Genomic DNA, 15,293 nt, shown 5'->3' with positions numbered 1-15,293 from the left:
ATTTTCATCATAGGTACACTTCAACTATGACAGACAAAATGAGAAAAATCCAGAAAATCACATTGTAGGATTTTTTATGAATTTATTTGCAAATTATGGTACCTGTAGTATGTACTGTCTTTACACACTAGGTAAGACCTGGGCAGACCATCCCCTGGGTTTTGGTTAGTGCACCATGTGGTGCTAGTAAGGTAGGAGAGGGGGCTCTAACTTTTACTTTCTTTGCTTTGGTTTCCTCCAAACATAACGATGGTCATTATGGCCCAACAGTTCTATTTTTGTTTCCTCAGACCAGAGGACATTTCTCCAAAAAGTACGATCTTTGTCCCCATGTGCAGTTGCAAACCGTAGTCTGGCTTTTTATGGTGGTTTTGGAGCAGTGGCTTCTTCCTTGCTGAGCGGCCTTTCAGGATATGTCGATATAGTACTCGTTTTACTGTGGATATAAATACTTTTATCTGTTTCCTCCAGCATCTTCACAGGTTCCTTTCCTGTTCTGGGATTGACTTGCACTTCGCACCAAAATATGTTAATCTCTAGGAGACAGAATGCGCCTCCTTCCTGAGCAGTATGACGGCTACGTGGTCCCAAGGTGTTTATACTTGTGTACTACTGTTTGTACAGATGAATGTGGTATTGTGTGTGAGTGATTTTTTTATTTGTATTTAATCCATTTTATAATAACATGCAGACCAGACCGCACACACACGTGCGTCCATGTGCACAATAGCGCACATGTTGATATTTAAAATCAAATGAAATGTTATGTCACATGCGCTGAATACAACAGGCATTTCACCTTACAGTGATGCTTACTTATAAGCCCTTAACCAACAATGCAGTTTAATAAAACACCCCAATTTTTTTATTTAGCAGTAGCAGTAAATAATTAGCAGTAGCAGTAAATAACAATATCGGGGCTATATACAGGGGGTACCGGTACAGAGTTGAAGTGCGGGGGCACTGTTGTCAAGGTAATTGAGGTAATATGTACATGTAGGTATAGTTATAAAGGTGACTATGAATAGATAATAATAGCGAGGAGCAGCAGCGCAGAAGCAAATAGCCTGGGTAGCCATTTGATTAGCTGTTCGGGAGTTTTTTGGCTTAGGGGTAGAAGCTGTTTAGAAGCCTCTTGGACATAGACTTGGCACACCGGTACCCTTCTTTTACCAGGTAAATTAACTGAACACATTCTCATTTACAGTAATGACCTGGGGAATAAGCTCAGCAAAAAATGAAACGTTCTCTCCCTGTCAACTGCGTTTATCAGCAAACTTAAATATTTGTATGAACATAAGATTCAACAACTGAAACAAACTGAACAAGTTCCACAGACATGTGACTAACAGAAGTGAATCCGACCATCACCCCTGGTGAGACAAAACCGCGATTCGTCAGTGAAGAGCACTTTTTGCCAGTCCTGTCTGGTCCAGTGACGGTGGGTTTGTGCCCATAGTCAACGTTGTTGCCGGTGACGACTGGTGAGGACCTGCCTTACAACAGGCCTACAAGCATCTCAGTCCAGTCTATTGTGGACAGTCTGAGCACTGATGGAGGGATTGTGCGTTCCTGGTGTAACTCGGGCAGTTGTTGTTGCCAACCTGTACCTGTCCCGCAGGTGTGATGTTTGGATGTACCGATTATGTGCAGGTGTTACACGTGATCTGCCACTGCGAGGATGATCAGCTGTCCGTTATGTCTCCCTGTTGCGCTGTCTTCGGCGTCTCACAGTACGGACATTGCAATTTATTGCCCTGGCCACATCTGCAGTCCTCATGCCTCCTTGCAGCATGCCTAAGGCACGTTCACACAGATGAGCAGGGACCCTGGGCATCTTTATTTTGGTGTTTTTCAGAGTTAGTAGAAATGCCTCTTTAGTGTTCTACGTTTTCATAACTGTGATCTTAATTGCCTACCGTCTGTAAGCTGTTAGTGTCTTAGCGACCGTTCCACAGGTGCATGTTCATTAATTAGTTATGGTTCATCACAAGCATGGGAAAGTGTTAAAACCCTTTACAATGAAGATCTGTGAAGGTAATTGGATTTTTACTAATTATCTTTGAAAGACAGGGTCCTGAAAAAGGGACGCTTTTTTATGCTGATTTTAGTTACAGGGGAGAGGAGGGGGATGAATAAGCCATTTGTAAACTGGGGATGATTAGGTGACCGTGATGGTGTGAGGGCCAGATTGGTAATTTAGCCAGGACACCAGGGTTAATAAATATTAATTTGGGGACAGGTCAAAAAGCATTAAACATATGGCAATTTAGCTAGCTAGCTTGCTGTTGCTAGATAATTTGTCCTGGGATAAAATCATTGGGTTGTTATTTGACCTGAAATCCACAAGTTCCTTTACTCAATTAATCCACGAATAAAAGGGTAAACTGAGTTTGTTTCTAGTAACCTCTCCTCCTTCAGGCTTCTTCTTCTTCTATGGACTTTATATGGCGGTTGGCAACCAACTTTAAGGTGAATTACCACCACCAACTGGACTGAAGTGTGGACCTCTGTTCATCTTTCAATCACCCATGTGGGTATATGCTCCTAAAAACCAATGAGGAGATGGGAGAGGAGCCAAGTTCTATTTTAGCGCTAAGCTACAAAGATTGTCGTTGATGCGTGCGAGTAGTGTGGGTGCAATGATTGAATAACCTGTATGTGTACATTTATTTTACAACGCTCACACACGCGACGCAGGTGGTGTGGTCAGCGCGTAAGGCTGTAATGTAACAAAATGTAGAAAAAGGGAAGGGGTCTGAATACTTGGACTCTATCCATGTAGTCTTCCGACTTCTGGGGGTCTACATCACACTCCTTATCTTCAATCAAAACTAACACATTCCTCTCTGAGATACCACCATAACAACCATTGTCTGATTAGAACAGATTCTAGAAAGAAGATCCACACTTTAGCTTATCCTATGAAACATTTTCAGTTGCTGCTGCCTTGAACCTCCTGATTGCTCTTTTTGAAGCGATGCTCTAATTCTACACATGGTGCATGTCTGTCTTTTTTTTGCACCGTGTTCCTATTGAGAGGAGATGCTCAGCGTGTTCATCCAGGTTGTGATCAAATGCTCTTTATTCTCATGGCGTCTATATGTTCCACCACGTGAACTGGCCTTTCATAAATGTCTGCTAAATGTACAACTTTTTGAGTTTTGTCTATTTTCTGAAGATGCATATAATTATAGCATTTTTATGGTATTCTGAACTAATCTGATCACAGGGCAAAAGAACTGAAGTTGTTTGCCGATACATTGTCTTACAGACATCAACCATAACTTAAGAGGTACTTAACGGTGTTCTACGGCTGGATAAATTGCTTTGCAATGACCCAGTGTCACAAATGACAGCTCCTATTGGTTGTGCAGCAATACCCTTGGATGTATTATAGCTGGGCACATTAGTCAACTAACGTTAGCTAGCCATGCTGCCTCATGCTAGTTGTGTTATACTCGGCTATTGTTTCATTGCTGGTAGCATGTTTTATCTATCTGTGATCATTGCTTTAGTGATTGATTAGATGGGTAGTCATGGATACAGCACACTATTGATTACAGCGAAAGACATGTGCCTCACCATGCAATAATTACTCCAAATGCATCTAATCTTTATTTATTATATACCTTTCAACGTCTATTGGAAATTGGAAAACTGATTTTCCTCCCTTCCTCTGGACAGTATTGCAGCCGATTGCTGCACATAGCCTCATCTATCTCGTAATAATTGCAGTAGTTATTGGGATCTTTGACACAAATGTAACACTTTAGACCGTCCCCTCGCCCATACCCGGGCGCGAACATCTGTTACACAAACATGAGATTCCAGCTCAACAAGTTCATATTAAAGCGAGAAATTAGCTTTGCGTAATGATTTGTTTTTAATTTTGCTTCCCCTCCCCCTAAACAAAATCATAGAGAACATTTTACATTTATTGATGACGTATGTCTTATCGTGAATTTATTTTATTTTCCGCGACGGAGGACTAGTAGTGGAAAAACGTACAAAGATATCGATGTCTAGCTGTTTAAACCAAGTATGTTTTTTTTGTAATTTGTGAGTTGAGAATTAGCTAGCTATCACCTAGAAGAGGTCAAGTACCATTTGTGCGCTACTGAATATGCATTACATTTTTCAATAGGAAAACGTCCAGTACGTAGTGCACTCGTCCTAAACAAAGTAATCTCTATAAACAATTAGGGAAGTCTACCAACCTTAGTGCACTCTGTTTGATACAGATTTTAGTTTTGGAAACAGAAAACTGTATGTAGATCAAATGTTTAATTGATTAGAAAATGTGCAGAATGTCGGCCAAAATCCATCTTGTTCCAGTTTCATCCACTGTGGCCAATGGGCTTCCTCACATCACCATATTTGGTAGTGAGTGGAAACGCCAACCTGATGCTTCACATTTATACATCCGGTGAAATTGGTATCCTTGTTCTATCTGTGAGATTATGGGTGTGTTCGTAAATTCACTCTGAAGTGCCAGAAGGCGTTTGTAAATTCAGAGCATAGTCAGATTGTCCAAATAAAATGTTTTTGGTCACATACACATGGTTAGCAGATGTTATTGCTAGTGTAGCGAAATGCGTATGCTTCTAGATCCGACAGTGCAGCAGTATCTAACAGGTAATATCTAAGAAATTCCACATCAACCTAATGTCTAACAATTCCACAACAAAACCTAATACACACAATCTAGTAAAGGAAATGGGATAAGAATATATAAACTATATGGATGAGCAGTGACAGAGCGGCTAAGATGCCATAGATAGTGTTGGATACAGTATATGCATATGACATAAGTAATGTGAGATATGTAAACATTCTTAAAGTGGCATTATTAAAGTGACTAGTGTTCCATTTATTAAAGTGGCCAATGATATCAAGTCTGTTGGTAGGCAGCCGCCCCTGTGCTAGTGATGGCTGTTTAACAATCTGATGGCCTTGAGATTGAAAAACAGCTTCTATCTCTCTGTCCCAGCTTTGATGCACCTGTACTGACCTCACCTTCTGGATGAAAGCGGGGTGAACAGGCTGTGGCTCAGTTGGTGGTTATTGTCCTTGATTATCTTTTTTGCCTTTCTGTGACATCGGGTGTTGTAGGTGTCCTGGAGGGCAGGTAGTATGCTCCCGGGGATGCGTTGTGCAGACCTCACCACCCTCTGGAGAGCCCTGCGGTTGTGTGCGGTACAGTTACAGTACCAGGCAGTGATACGGCATGACAGGATGCTCTCAATTGTGCACCTGTAAAATTTAGTGAGGGTTATCGGTGACGAGCCACATTTTTTCCAGCCTCCTGAGGTTGAAGAGGCGCTGTTGCGCCTTCTTCTCCACTCTGTCTGTGTGCATAGACCATTTCAGTTTGTCTGTGATATGTACACCGAGATGGCTGGTGTCCTACCTTCACCACCTGGGGGCAGCCTGTCAGGAAGTCCAGGACCCAGTTGCGCAGGGCGGGGTCGAGACCCAGGGACTCAAGCTTTATGGTGAGTTTAGAGGGTACTATGGTGTTGAATGCTGAGCTGTAGTCAATGAGCAGCACTCTTACATAGGTAGTCCGTTTGTAAATTCAGAGCATTTCGCTCTGGGAGTTTTCAGTGTGCACACTGGACAAGGAGTAGGGTGGATCTGAGCTTTCTGACCTCACAATGGCAGTCAAGTACCCAAGCTAACTGGGTAAAGTTAGCCTGCTAGCTACTTCTGTAAATAAATGAGAGAACACCCCAAGCTGACCATTTTCCTCACCCTAGCAGAGCTGGTTAGGCTGTTTAAATGTTATCTAGACTAGAGCGTTGGTAACTAACTGTGCTGCTGAAGTCTAATTAATTACGTTTTTTGCCGACGTTTACTGACACTGGTCATATTCAACAGGTGGTTTACGTTCGTAAATTCCTCAGTGCACACTCAGACAAGAGCGCTCTAATATCGAATAGACAGCCAGAGTGAATTTACGTTGACTACAACTTTCGGCCATTTTGGAGGCTGTCTCTAGTTCATATGACGCGTTCAAAACAACAGGGAGCTCGGTCCGTCTGAGCGTTCAAACAATTGGGAGCTCGGTCCGTCTGAGCGTTCAAACAATTGGGAACTCGGAAAAAAAACTAAATCCAACTGGGAAAATCGATTTGAACGTGCATTTTTCCGAGTTCCTAGTTATTTTGAATGCGGCATTAGTATTGCTCAATGCGCTAAGGACGGTATGTGACGTCATTATAGAACTCTTGTGAACGGCGGGGTCGACTATTCGATAGAGTACGGTACTTTCATAGTTACCACGTTATATTAGCGTGCGCTAAAGTTACCGTATAGCATACTGACTTTACATGTGTATCTAAACCAACCTGTTTATACGTTGTTTCCATCAAGGTAAACTCAAAAAACATGGCAGAAAGTGACTGGGATACCGTGACCATACTGAGGAAGAAGGGACCAACTGTCGCACAGTCGAAGTCGAAACAGGTAGCTAACGTTAGTGAGGTAGAGGCAGGCTTGGGCTAATGCGTTTGCGAACGTTAGCTGATTACTAGCGTAGTCTGGCTAGCCAGCGTCTGAACACGCGTGTTAGTGAACTGGGACCTTGGCTATCTTTTTGCTTAAACTATTTTCGTTTTTTTTCAGATCTTACTAGCTGTCTACCATGCTAGCTTATTTGCATTCGAACTTGTAATAAGTTGGCCAGAAATGGTTCCAAATGTACCTAGCTAGCTAGTAACGTTAGCTAACTAACGTTACTATTCTGTAGCTAGTTATGTTAACCAAATATGGTGGTGGTATTACTATTGACTTTCCCTTTAACGGTGTGTGTCTTGTAATGTGGCTAACGTTTAACAAGTTAAAATGTATGAACTTTCTACACAGTCAGGACACATTGACACAACAATGTGACACGTTACTGTCGTTTAGGCTGTTGCAGCAGCTCAAAGACGTGGAGAAGAACTTGATACTACTAAGAAATGTAAGAACTCCCATCAATTTGCTCCTGTCCTTTTATTATATTTTGGTTTGGTAGGATGTTGTGCCATGTCTGTGGTTATTATTCAATGTTGAGAAGATGGATAGCTTGCTACACACACCATCTCAATAATGTCATCAAGGCCTTGAGTTTTTACATTTTTGTTCTTTACTGCCAACTAGATTTTCATGATTTTCCAATTATGAAATCATGGCAGTATTGAGCAAATGTTTGAATTGTGCACTGAAGGGGAGTAAACTTGCTCATATTTAAGCACAAACGCACACATTTGTCTGCAAATCAAGTTATTTAAATCTGCAAATACAGGTGGTTAGAGCTATTTTGTATATTCATATAGTGCCATTTTGTATGATATGTAACTAAAGGGGCTACCCATTGTCTTTCGACAACTAGGCGCAGCCTGCTGTAAAACTGTGATATAAGACAATGTCAATCTTGATTCTTGGGATCCACAGGGTGTGCTTTTCCAGCCTAGTTGTAACATTGATTAAACTCAAGTGCTTTATGATTAGTTGAGTCAAGTGTGTCTACTGGGCTGAAACAAAAGCCTGCAGACCATGTGGGTCCCCAGGATCAGGAATGAAGAACAGAGGGTGGTCCTTTTTGTTTCAGTCTTGTATCTTAAAATACATTTAAGATAGTCACAATAATTAATCTTGTTGTTGAATTTATGTTAGCTTATTACCCGGAGTTTCCCAAACTTGGTCCTCTGGACCCCAATGGAGGCACATTTTGTTTTTTGCCTTAACATGACGCAGATGATTCGAATTATCAAAGCTGGGTGATTAGTTTATTATTTCAATCTGTGTAGTGCTAGGGGGAAAAAAACAATGTACACCCCTTGGTCTCGAGCACTGAGTTTGTGAAACCTTGCTATTACCTTTCTCTCCCTCTCTCAGGGGCTGCAGGACAAAACAAACAGCACGTGATCACCAAGAATACAGCAAAGCTTGACAGAGAGACTGAAGAGCTTCAACACCAAAGAGTATCTCTGGAGGTGGGCAAGGTCATCCAACAAGGCCGGCAAAATCAGGGCCTGACGCAGAAAGACCTGGCCACTGTAAGTACACTCTCCCAAATGTGGATAAAGAGTTTAAAAAATAGGAACTCAGTTCATTTTCACTGAGGGTTGTTTATTGAAGTGTCTTTACCTTGGCTTAGCAGGGCTTGGATCAAATAAATGTTTGTTTTTTTACCAGTCATGGATATGTTGTTGGTCTTATTTTATTTTTAGAAAATCAATGAAAAACCACAGATAATTGGAGACTACGAATCTGGAAAGGCTATCCCCAATAACCAAGTCATGGGAAAGATTGAAAGAGCAATTGGTGAGTTTTATTTGCAGGTCTTTTTTCTGTCATAGCTTCATATCACCCTTCTTGCGCCATAGGCCTGTTTGACACCATTATTGGGTTATTTTTGTACTAACTAGTCTGATTACAATCGTATTTTATTATCAGTATCACTAATGGAACAATAAAGCCCAGGTGTTTGGAGGTGGTGTCAACAAAAATCTGAGTGATTTTCCTCCATGTTATCCATAGGACTGAAGTTGCGTGGGAAGGACATTGGGAAACCCTTGGAGGCAGTCCCAAAGAAAAAGTGAAGACAATGCCTTGAAGCAGCTTAGCCTACAGTACTACCACCACAGCTGACAGCCTTGTCAATTCTCTGGAGCGCTAGCACATCTTAACCAGTTTATTTAATTAACTTGGGCTGCTACTTTCTTTTACTGCCCTGATTCCAGTAATGAATGTCAAGCTTGTGGGACCTGATTTAAACAATATTGCATAACTAAATTCAAATTTATTGTGGTTTTGTTTTGCATCTGGCTTTCAGCAAACCACAAGAAGAGAATTGATTTTACTGAATGGTTTTAATGTCTTCAAAACTATATTCTATACTCCCTGAGGTCTGTCTCCATGCTTGTTCTGTGGTCATTCCCTTTCAACTAGACATGGATAAGTTTGGCATTTTGGCTAAAATGTTTTAATGTAGTGTATGCTTTTCAAACATTTATGCAAGAATGCTGCTTTCATGGGCTGATATCTCCTGAAAAAGTGATTTATTCAATCTCAAGGGCCTAAAAGGTTAAACTAAATAATAAAATATGGTATATGGAACCATTGTGTCTTAATCAATCATTCTACTTCGATAGATTTTTGGACACAATGTTGCCATATACAGCTTCTGTCTTTGGTACTGCTTGTCTACCAGATGCACATTTGTTTTGTCATGTTTTTTTTGCTGGATGTGTAGCCTGCATTTTCCGTACTATATGCACATGTGCTTTGCACGGTTGCAGAATGGTTTGCAACATGGAGAAGATCATTTTCGCCCTGGTCGACCAAAGCAAATGATTATAACAGATTAAAGTTATTCTCCTATTGACCTACTGGTTACATAGGCTGGGTGAGATACTAACAGACTGGTGTGCATTACAACAATTCATTACTGAACAAAAATAAACATAACATGGAAAAAATGTAAGATTTGACTGAGTTACACTTCATATGAGGAAATCGGTCAATTGAAGTAAATTCATTAAGCTCTAATCTAGACATTTCACATGACTGGAACTACAGCATCAGTTGTTCACATACCTTTAATAAAATAAGTAGTGATGTGGAACAGTATCTGTATCTCAGTATCTGGTGGGACCACCATTTGCCTCATGCAGCACGACACATCTTTGCATACTGTAGATTGTGGTCTGTGGAACATTATCCCACTCTTCAATGGCTGTGTGGAGTTGCAGGAATTGGAACACACTCGTACACATCAATCCAGAGCATCCCAAACAAGCTCAATGGGTTACATTTCTGGAGAGTATGCAGACCATGGAAGAACTGGGACGTTTTCAGCTTCCAGAAATTGTGTACAGATCCTTGCGCCATGGGGCCATGCATTATAATGCTGAAACATGAGGTGATGGCACGACAATGGGCCTCAGGATCTCATCACGGTGTATCTGCGCATTCAATTGCCATCGATAAAAGGCAATTGCGTTTGCTGTCCGTAGTTTATGCCTGCTCATACCATAACCCCACAGCCGCCATGAGGCATTTTGTTCACATTGACAACAGCAAACCGCTCTCATACAACGTGGTCTGCGGGTGTAAAGCCGGTTGGACGTACTGCCACACTCTAAAACAACGTTGGAGGTGGCTTATGGTAGAGATTAACATTACATTCTCTGGCAACAGGTCTGGTGGACATTCCTGCAGTCAGCATGCTAATTGCACACTCCATCAACTTCAGCCATCTAACAGGGATGTAAACAAATTTGTGCACAACATTTGAGAGAGATACTATTGTTGTGCGTATTGGAATGTTTCCAATATATTTTATTTCAGCTCATGAAACATGTGACCAACACTTCAAATGTGTTTATATTTTTGTTCAGTATAGTTTTCTTGTCTGTCTCAATCTCTAGCAACATCAATACATTTAACTGGTTTTCATATAGAGTAGGGATTTCAATTCACTTGCTTGCCCTGCACGATGGCATGCTAAATTACACAAGTCCTTCAGCCGGTGTCTTCTTGTCTCTAACTACAATAGTCATAATTTTGGCCTCTATGGTGACTCTTCCCCATAGGGAACTTTTATGAACTTCTGTTTGTACCACCGCACGGTAATACAACGTACGAGTTTAAATATTGAACTCGTGGTACGCACGGCAGCCTAGTGCTGGATCCCAAATTTAGCGTTGCGGACTGCTCCATTGACAATGAATGACTTCCGCCGGAACGCAGAGTTTGACACTTCTGGTGAAACTTAAGCGTTGACTTAACTCTGGCAGCAGCGACAAATACATCTCGGCTCAGTCATGTCTGATGAATTTGTGCTGTAAAACCTGCGCCAATATTGCAAATCACTACGGAATCGCACTGAACAAACCCAGTTGATAGACGTATATGTATTTTTTTTTTAAGGAAGCTGGATCGCTAACAATGACTGTTACGTTAGCAACAAGCTAGCTAACGTTATCTATATCCACAAGTACGTGTAGTCGTCAACGTTTTACACGATTGGGTGTCACAACAGTATGGTTGGTGACGGTGTCATTTACTAGCTACTGCCAACAAAAAAATCTAGCTAGCTAGCTAACGTTAGCTAGCTGCTTAATCTGTCGCGCAACCCGAACCGTTTTCTTCGAGAACTACGACAACGCTACCCCAGCACTGCCCATCCAGGCAGTCAGTGTTAACAAAACAAGAGATTGGAGCGATGACGGCAACATCATGTCTGAGAGATATCCTTTAGTCGAGAAAGCCCTATCGGAGGGCTATGCTCGGTTTAGGTTCAAGGACACGTCGCTGCTAATTTGGCAACAGCAGCAAATGGAGCTGGAACAGGGACCACCGAGTAACTACCTCAGTCGGAGTCAAAGTACGTGGTACAGTCAGTATGGAAACCAGGCAGTCGTGGTACGGGACAAACGAACTGTCACAGTGGATCCAATTGCTGACGCTGGAAGTTCCAGAATATGTTTGATTATGTGACAGTTATAGTGACACATACATTTATCCATATGCCCTACGCTTCCATATTTGTAAACTGTTTGTGCAAAAATATATGGTGCAGACTGAAGTTGATTATTTGTGTCCTGAAAGACGTCTGCCAGAAACATGTCATGACCATTCACTGGCCGACTATGTGGTGGTCAAAGTAAGCCTGTGCATGTACATTGGGGTATGGCAGTGTTAGCTAAACATGTCTTTCTACCCCTGAACAAGGCAGTTAACTCACTGTTCCTAGGCCGTCATTGAAAATAAGAATTTGACTTGCCTAGTTAAATGTAAAAAAATAAATGATCATTTATAGCATTTTTGCATTTCAATGCAGTATTGTCAATATATGCGCTTGTCTCTCACAAACACTTGTAACAAGACAATTGTTGCAACAGCAAGTGGAGGTTGATTATGTGCATTGTCCTGTGAAATAGAAGTCTGCACTTTCAATTCAATTTCTGTCTGTTTACATACCACAAACCTTTAACATAGCTAATGCCCCTGCCAGCTTTAACAGCTGTGATGTGGATAGTATACAAAAACTCCAGTAGCTCACAATTGTATGTTTGTAGTTTATTAATTAAAACAAACTCAGAAAATAAGGGATCCCATGTAAATAATTACATCAAATATTCACTTTGTTTGCCCTGCATCCCCATATAATTTCACCCTTAAAACAACATGAATCTTACATTTCTCAAAGACATGTCTACAGAAGTTACTATACTGTGCTACAAAATATTTAAGAAAGTTGCAGCAGGAGGGTATGCAAATACATACAATTGTTTTGAAATAAAAATTACCTATGACCAAGAACTGAAAGGAACAAATCAGTGAAGATGGTGAAAACCCTTTAGAAAGTATTCAAACCCCTACTTTTGCCACATTTTGTTGTTATAAAGGGGTATTCAAATTAATATAATTTTCTGTCAACGATCTACACATGTCAAAGTGGATTTTTTGTAAAAAATCAGTAAAGAAATCAAACTCTTGATTAGGTAAATATTCAACCCCTGAGTCATGTTATACTGAACAAAAATAAAACGCAACATATGTCTAAACCTGTTTTCGCTTCATCATGGGGTATTGTGTGTAGATTAGAGGAAAAAATAATATTTAATCAATTTTAGAATATGGCTAACGTAACAAAATGTGGAAAAAGTAAAGTGGTTTGAATACTTCCCGAAGGCACGGTAACATGGTCAGTTCCAATACCATAATGCTCTGGCTCCAATGGGACTCTGGAAACATGGCTCTCGGTCAAGATACCCCCCATGGCTATCCAACTTGATGGAGTCTCCATTCACTGCGCAGACAGGACAGTGGAGTCAAGGAAATCGAGGAGGGAGGGGTTTGCCTCTACATCAACTGGTGTGTTAACTCCAGTGCAATGGAAGTGCCGACCCACTATTCACTCGTCTTGGAATACCTGATGGTCAAATGCCAACCCTTCTACCTCCCGAGGGAGTTTTCAGCTGTTATTGTGACTGTTGTATACATTCCACCCCAGGACAAGAAAAATAACAAGCTGGCACTTAACGAACTGTACAAGGCTATATAAACAAACAACCTACATCGAGGCTGCTTTTCTGGTTGCCGGCGATTTTAATTCCCAGACGCGTGATGCCCAACTTCCATCAACACGTCTCCAACGCCACAAGTGGCGATAAAGTCCAAGATCACTGTTATTCTACCAGCAAGCAAGCATACAAGCCCCTCATTTGGTAAATGACTCCGTAGTCCTGCTTCCTGTTTACAAGCAGAAACTCAAACAGGAAGTATCTGTGACTCGCTCTATTGAGAAATGGTCACCAGAATCAGAGATGCTACAGGACTCCTTTGCCACCACTGATTGGAATATGTTGAGACTCCACCGATAACATTGAAGAGTTAACACACCTCCGTCATTGGCTTTTTTGAAAATGCATCGGCAACGTCCCCACTGTGAGGGTTCGCTGCTTCCCCAATCAAAAGCTCTGGATTAATACAGAGATTGACACTAAACTAGAGGACAGGGCTACCGCACACTGAGCTAATGTAGACAACCCTGTCTATGGCTGAGGACAGGAATAAGTACAAGAAGTCCCGCTATGATCTGGATCATTGGAGGAGTCATCAAACAAGAAAATGGACAATATAGGAATAATGTGGAATCATATTACATAGACCAGAAACCGTCTCAAAGATTAGGGTGAGGGACAAATACCAAACAACTCGATGGCGGAGAGAGGGGACAAGAGAAGTTAATAGGAGGGGAGGCCACAGATGAATCCCTGTTTCAACTGTACCGAGCAGACAGTGTGTATTGCGGTGTGTGGGCGAGCGGTTTGCTGATGTCACCGTTCTTCCATGGCCTACACTCAGAAATGTCACCCATTGAGCATGTTTGGGATGCTCTGGATCGACGTGTTCGACAGCGTGTTCCAGTTTCTGCCAATATCCATTAACTTCGCACAGCCATTGAAGAGGAGTGGGACAACATTCCACAGGCCACAATCAGCAGCCTGATCAACTCTATGCGAAGGACATGTCGTGCTGCATGAGGCAAATGGTCACACCAGATACTGACTGTTTTTCTGATCCACGCTCTTACCTTTTAAAAATAAAAAGTATCTGTGACCAACAGATGCATATCTGTATTCCCAGTCATGTGAAATCCATAGATTAGGGCATAATGAATTTATTTCAATAGACTGATACCTTTATAGGAACTAACTAGGTAAAATCTTTGAAATTGTTGCATGTTACATTTTTATATTTTTGTTCAGTGTCACCTTTGGCAGTGATTACAGCTGAGATTTTCCTGGGTAAGTCTATTAGCTTTGGACACCTGGATTGTACAATATTTGTTAATTCTTTTTAAAATTCTTCAAACTCTGTCAAGTTACTTGTTGATCATTGCTAGACAGCAATTCAAGTTTTGCAATAGATTTAAGACATTTTAAATCTAAACTGTAACTAGAACTTTCAATGTCGTCTTCGTAAGCAACTCCAGAGTATATTTGGTCTTGTGTTTTAAGTTATCCTGCTGAAATGTGAATGTCTCCCAGTGTTGGAAAGCAGACTGAAACCAGGTTTTCCTCTAAGATTTTGCCTGCACTTAGCTCTATTCAGTGTCTTTTTAGCCGAAAAAAACTCCTTAGTCCTTGCCGATGACAAGCATACCCAAAACATGATGCAGCCACCACCATGCTTGATAGTGATACTCAGTGAGTGATGTGTTGTTGAATTTGCCCCAAATTATGTGCAGTTTTACTTTAGTGTTTTATTGAAAACAGGATGCATGTTTGAGTATTTTTATTCTGTACAGGCTTCCTTTTTTTCACTGTCATTCAGGTTAGTATTGTAGAGAAACTACAATGTTGTTGATTCATCCTCAGTTTTCTCCTATCACAACCATTAAACGGTGTAACTGTTTTAAAGTCACCATTGGCCTCATGGTGAAATCCCTGAGCGGTTTCCTTCCTCTCTGGCAACTGACTTTTGAAGTACGCCCGTAACTTTGTAGTGACTGGGTGTATTGATACACCATGCAGTGTAATTACCGTATTAATTCACCATGCTCAAAAGGGATATTCAGTGTCTGCTTCTTCCAATAAGTGCCATTCTTTGTGAGGCATTGGAAAGACTAGGGAGGTTTTGTGTCTGAATCTGTGTTTGAAATTTACTGAGGGACATTTGTGTGGGCTACAGAGATGAGGTAGTCATTCAAAAATCTTGTTAAGCACATTTTTACTCCTGAACTGATTTAGGCTTCCCATAACAAAATGGATTGAATACTTATTGACTCA

At 41.1% G+C, this 15,293-nt stretch overlaps 2 protein-coding genes across 6 annotated transcripts; both read left to right on the top strand.

Annotated features, from left to right (window-relative positions):
* Positions 1-5,459: 5,459 nt before the first annotated feature.
* Positions 5,460-9,616, top strand: edf1 (endothelial differentiation-related factor 1). 5 transcript variants are annotated; one of them, XM_021604927.3, is made up of 6 exons: positions 5,460-5,498; positions 6,379-6,471; positions 6,916-6,967; positions 7,885-8,045; positions 8,220-8,313; positions 8,530-9,616. In XM_021604927.3, exons 1-6 carry the CDS (start codon positions 5,496-5,498, stop codon positions 8,589-8,591), a joined length of 465 nt encoding a protein of 154 aa, XP_021460602.1. In that variant the 5' UTR covers positions 5,460-5,495; the 3' UTR covers positions 8,592-9,616.
* A 1,616-nt stretch (positions 9,617-11,232) lies between these two features.
* Positions 11,233-11,577, top strand: brd3os (BRD3 opposite strand). Its single transcript, XM_090238069.1, has one exon. It carries the CDS (start codon positions 11,233-11,235, stop codon positions 11,491-11,493), a length of 261 nt encoding a protein of 86 aa, XP_090094195.1. The 3' UTR covers positions 11,494-11,577.
* Positions 11,578-15,293: the final 3,716 nt, after the last annotated feature.

This window comes from Oncorhynchus mykiss, chromosome 6 (assembly GCF_057628025.1).
Source record: "Oncorhynchus mykiss isolate SJ-2025 chromosome 6, ASM5762802v1, whole genome shotgun sequence".
Lineage (NCBI taxonomy): Eukaryota > Metazoa > Chordata > Actinopteri > Salmoniformes > Salmonidae > Oncorhynchus > Oncorhynchus mykiss.
The sequence above is the reverse complement of the archived record's forward strand: the minus strand, read 5'-3'. Positions and strand labels throughout refer to the sequence as shown.

Coding starts and splice junctions, on each gene's coding strand:
- edf1 (XM_021604927.3), top strand. Junction 6,968..7,884: donor ACTTGATACTACTAAGAAAT/GTAAGAACTCCC, acceptor TCCCTCTCTCAG/GGGCTGCAGGACAAAACAAA. Junction 8,314..8,529: donor AAAGATTGAAAGAGCAATTG/GTGAGTTTTATT, acceptor TGTTATCCATAG/GACTGAAGTTGCGTGGGAAG.
- brd3os (XM_090238069.1), top strand. CDS start 11,233: ATGTCTGAGAGATATCCTTTAGTCGAGAAAGCCCTATCGGAGGGCTAT.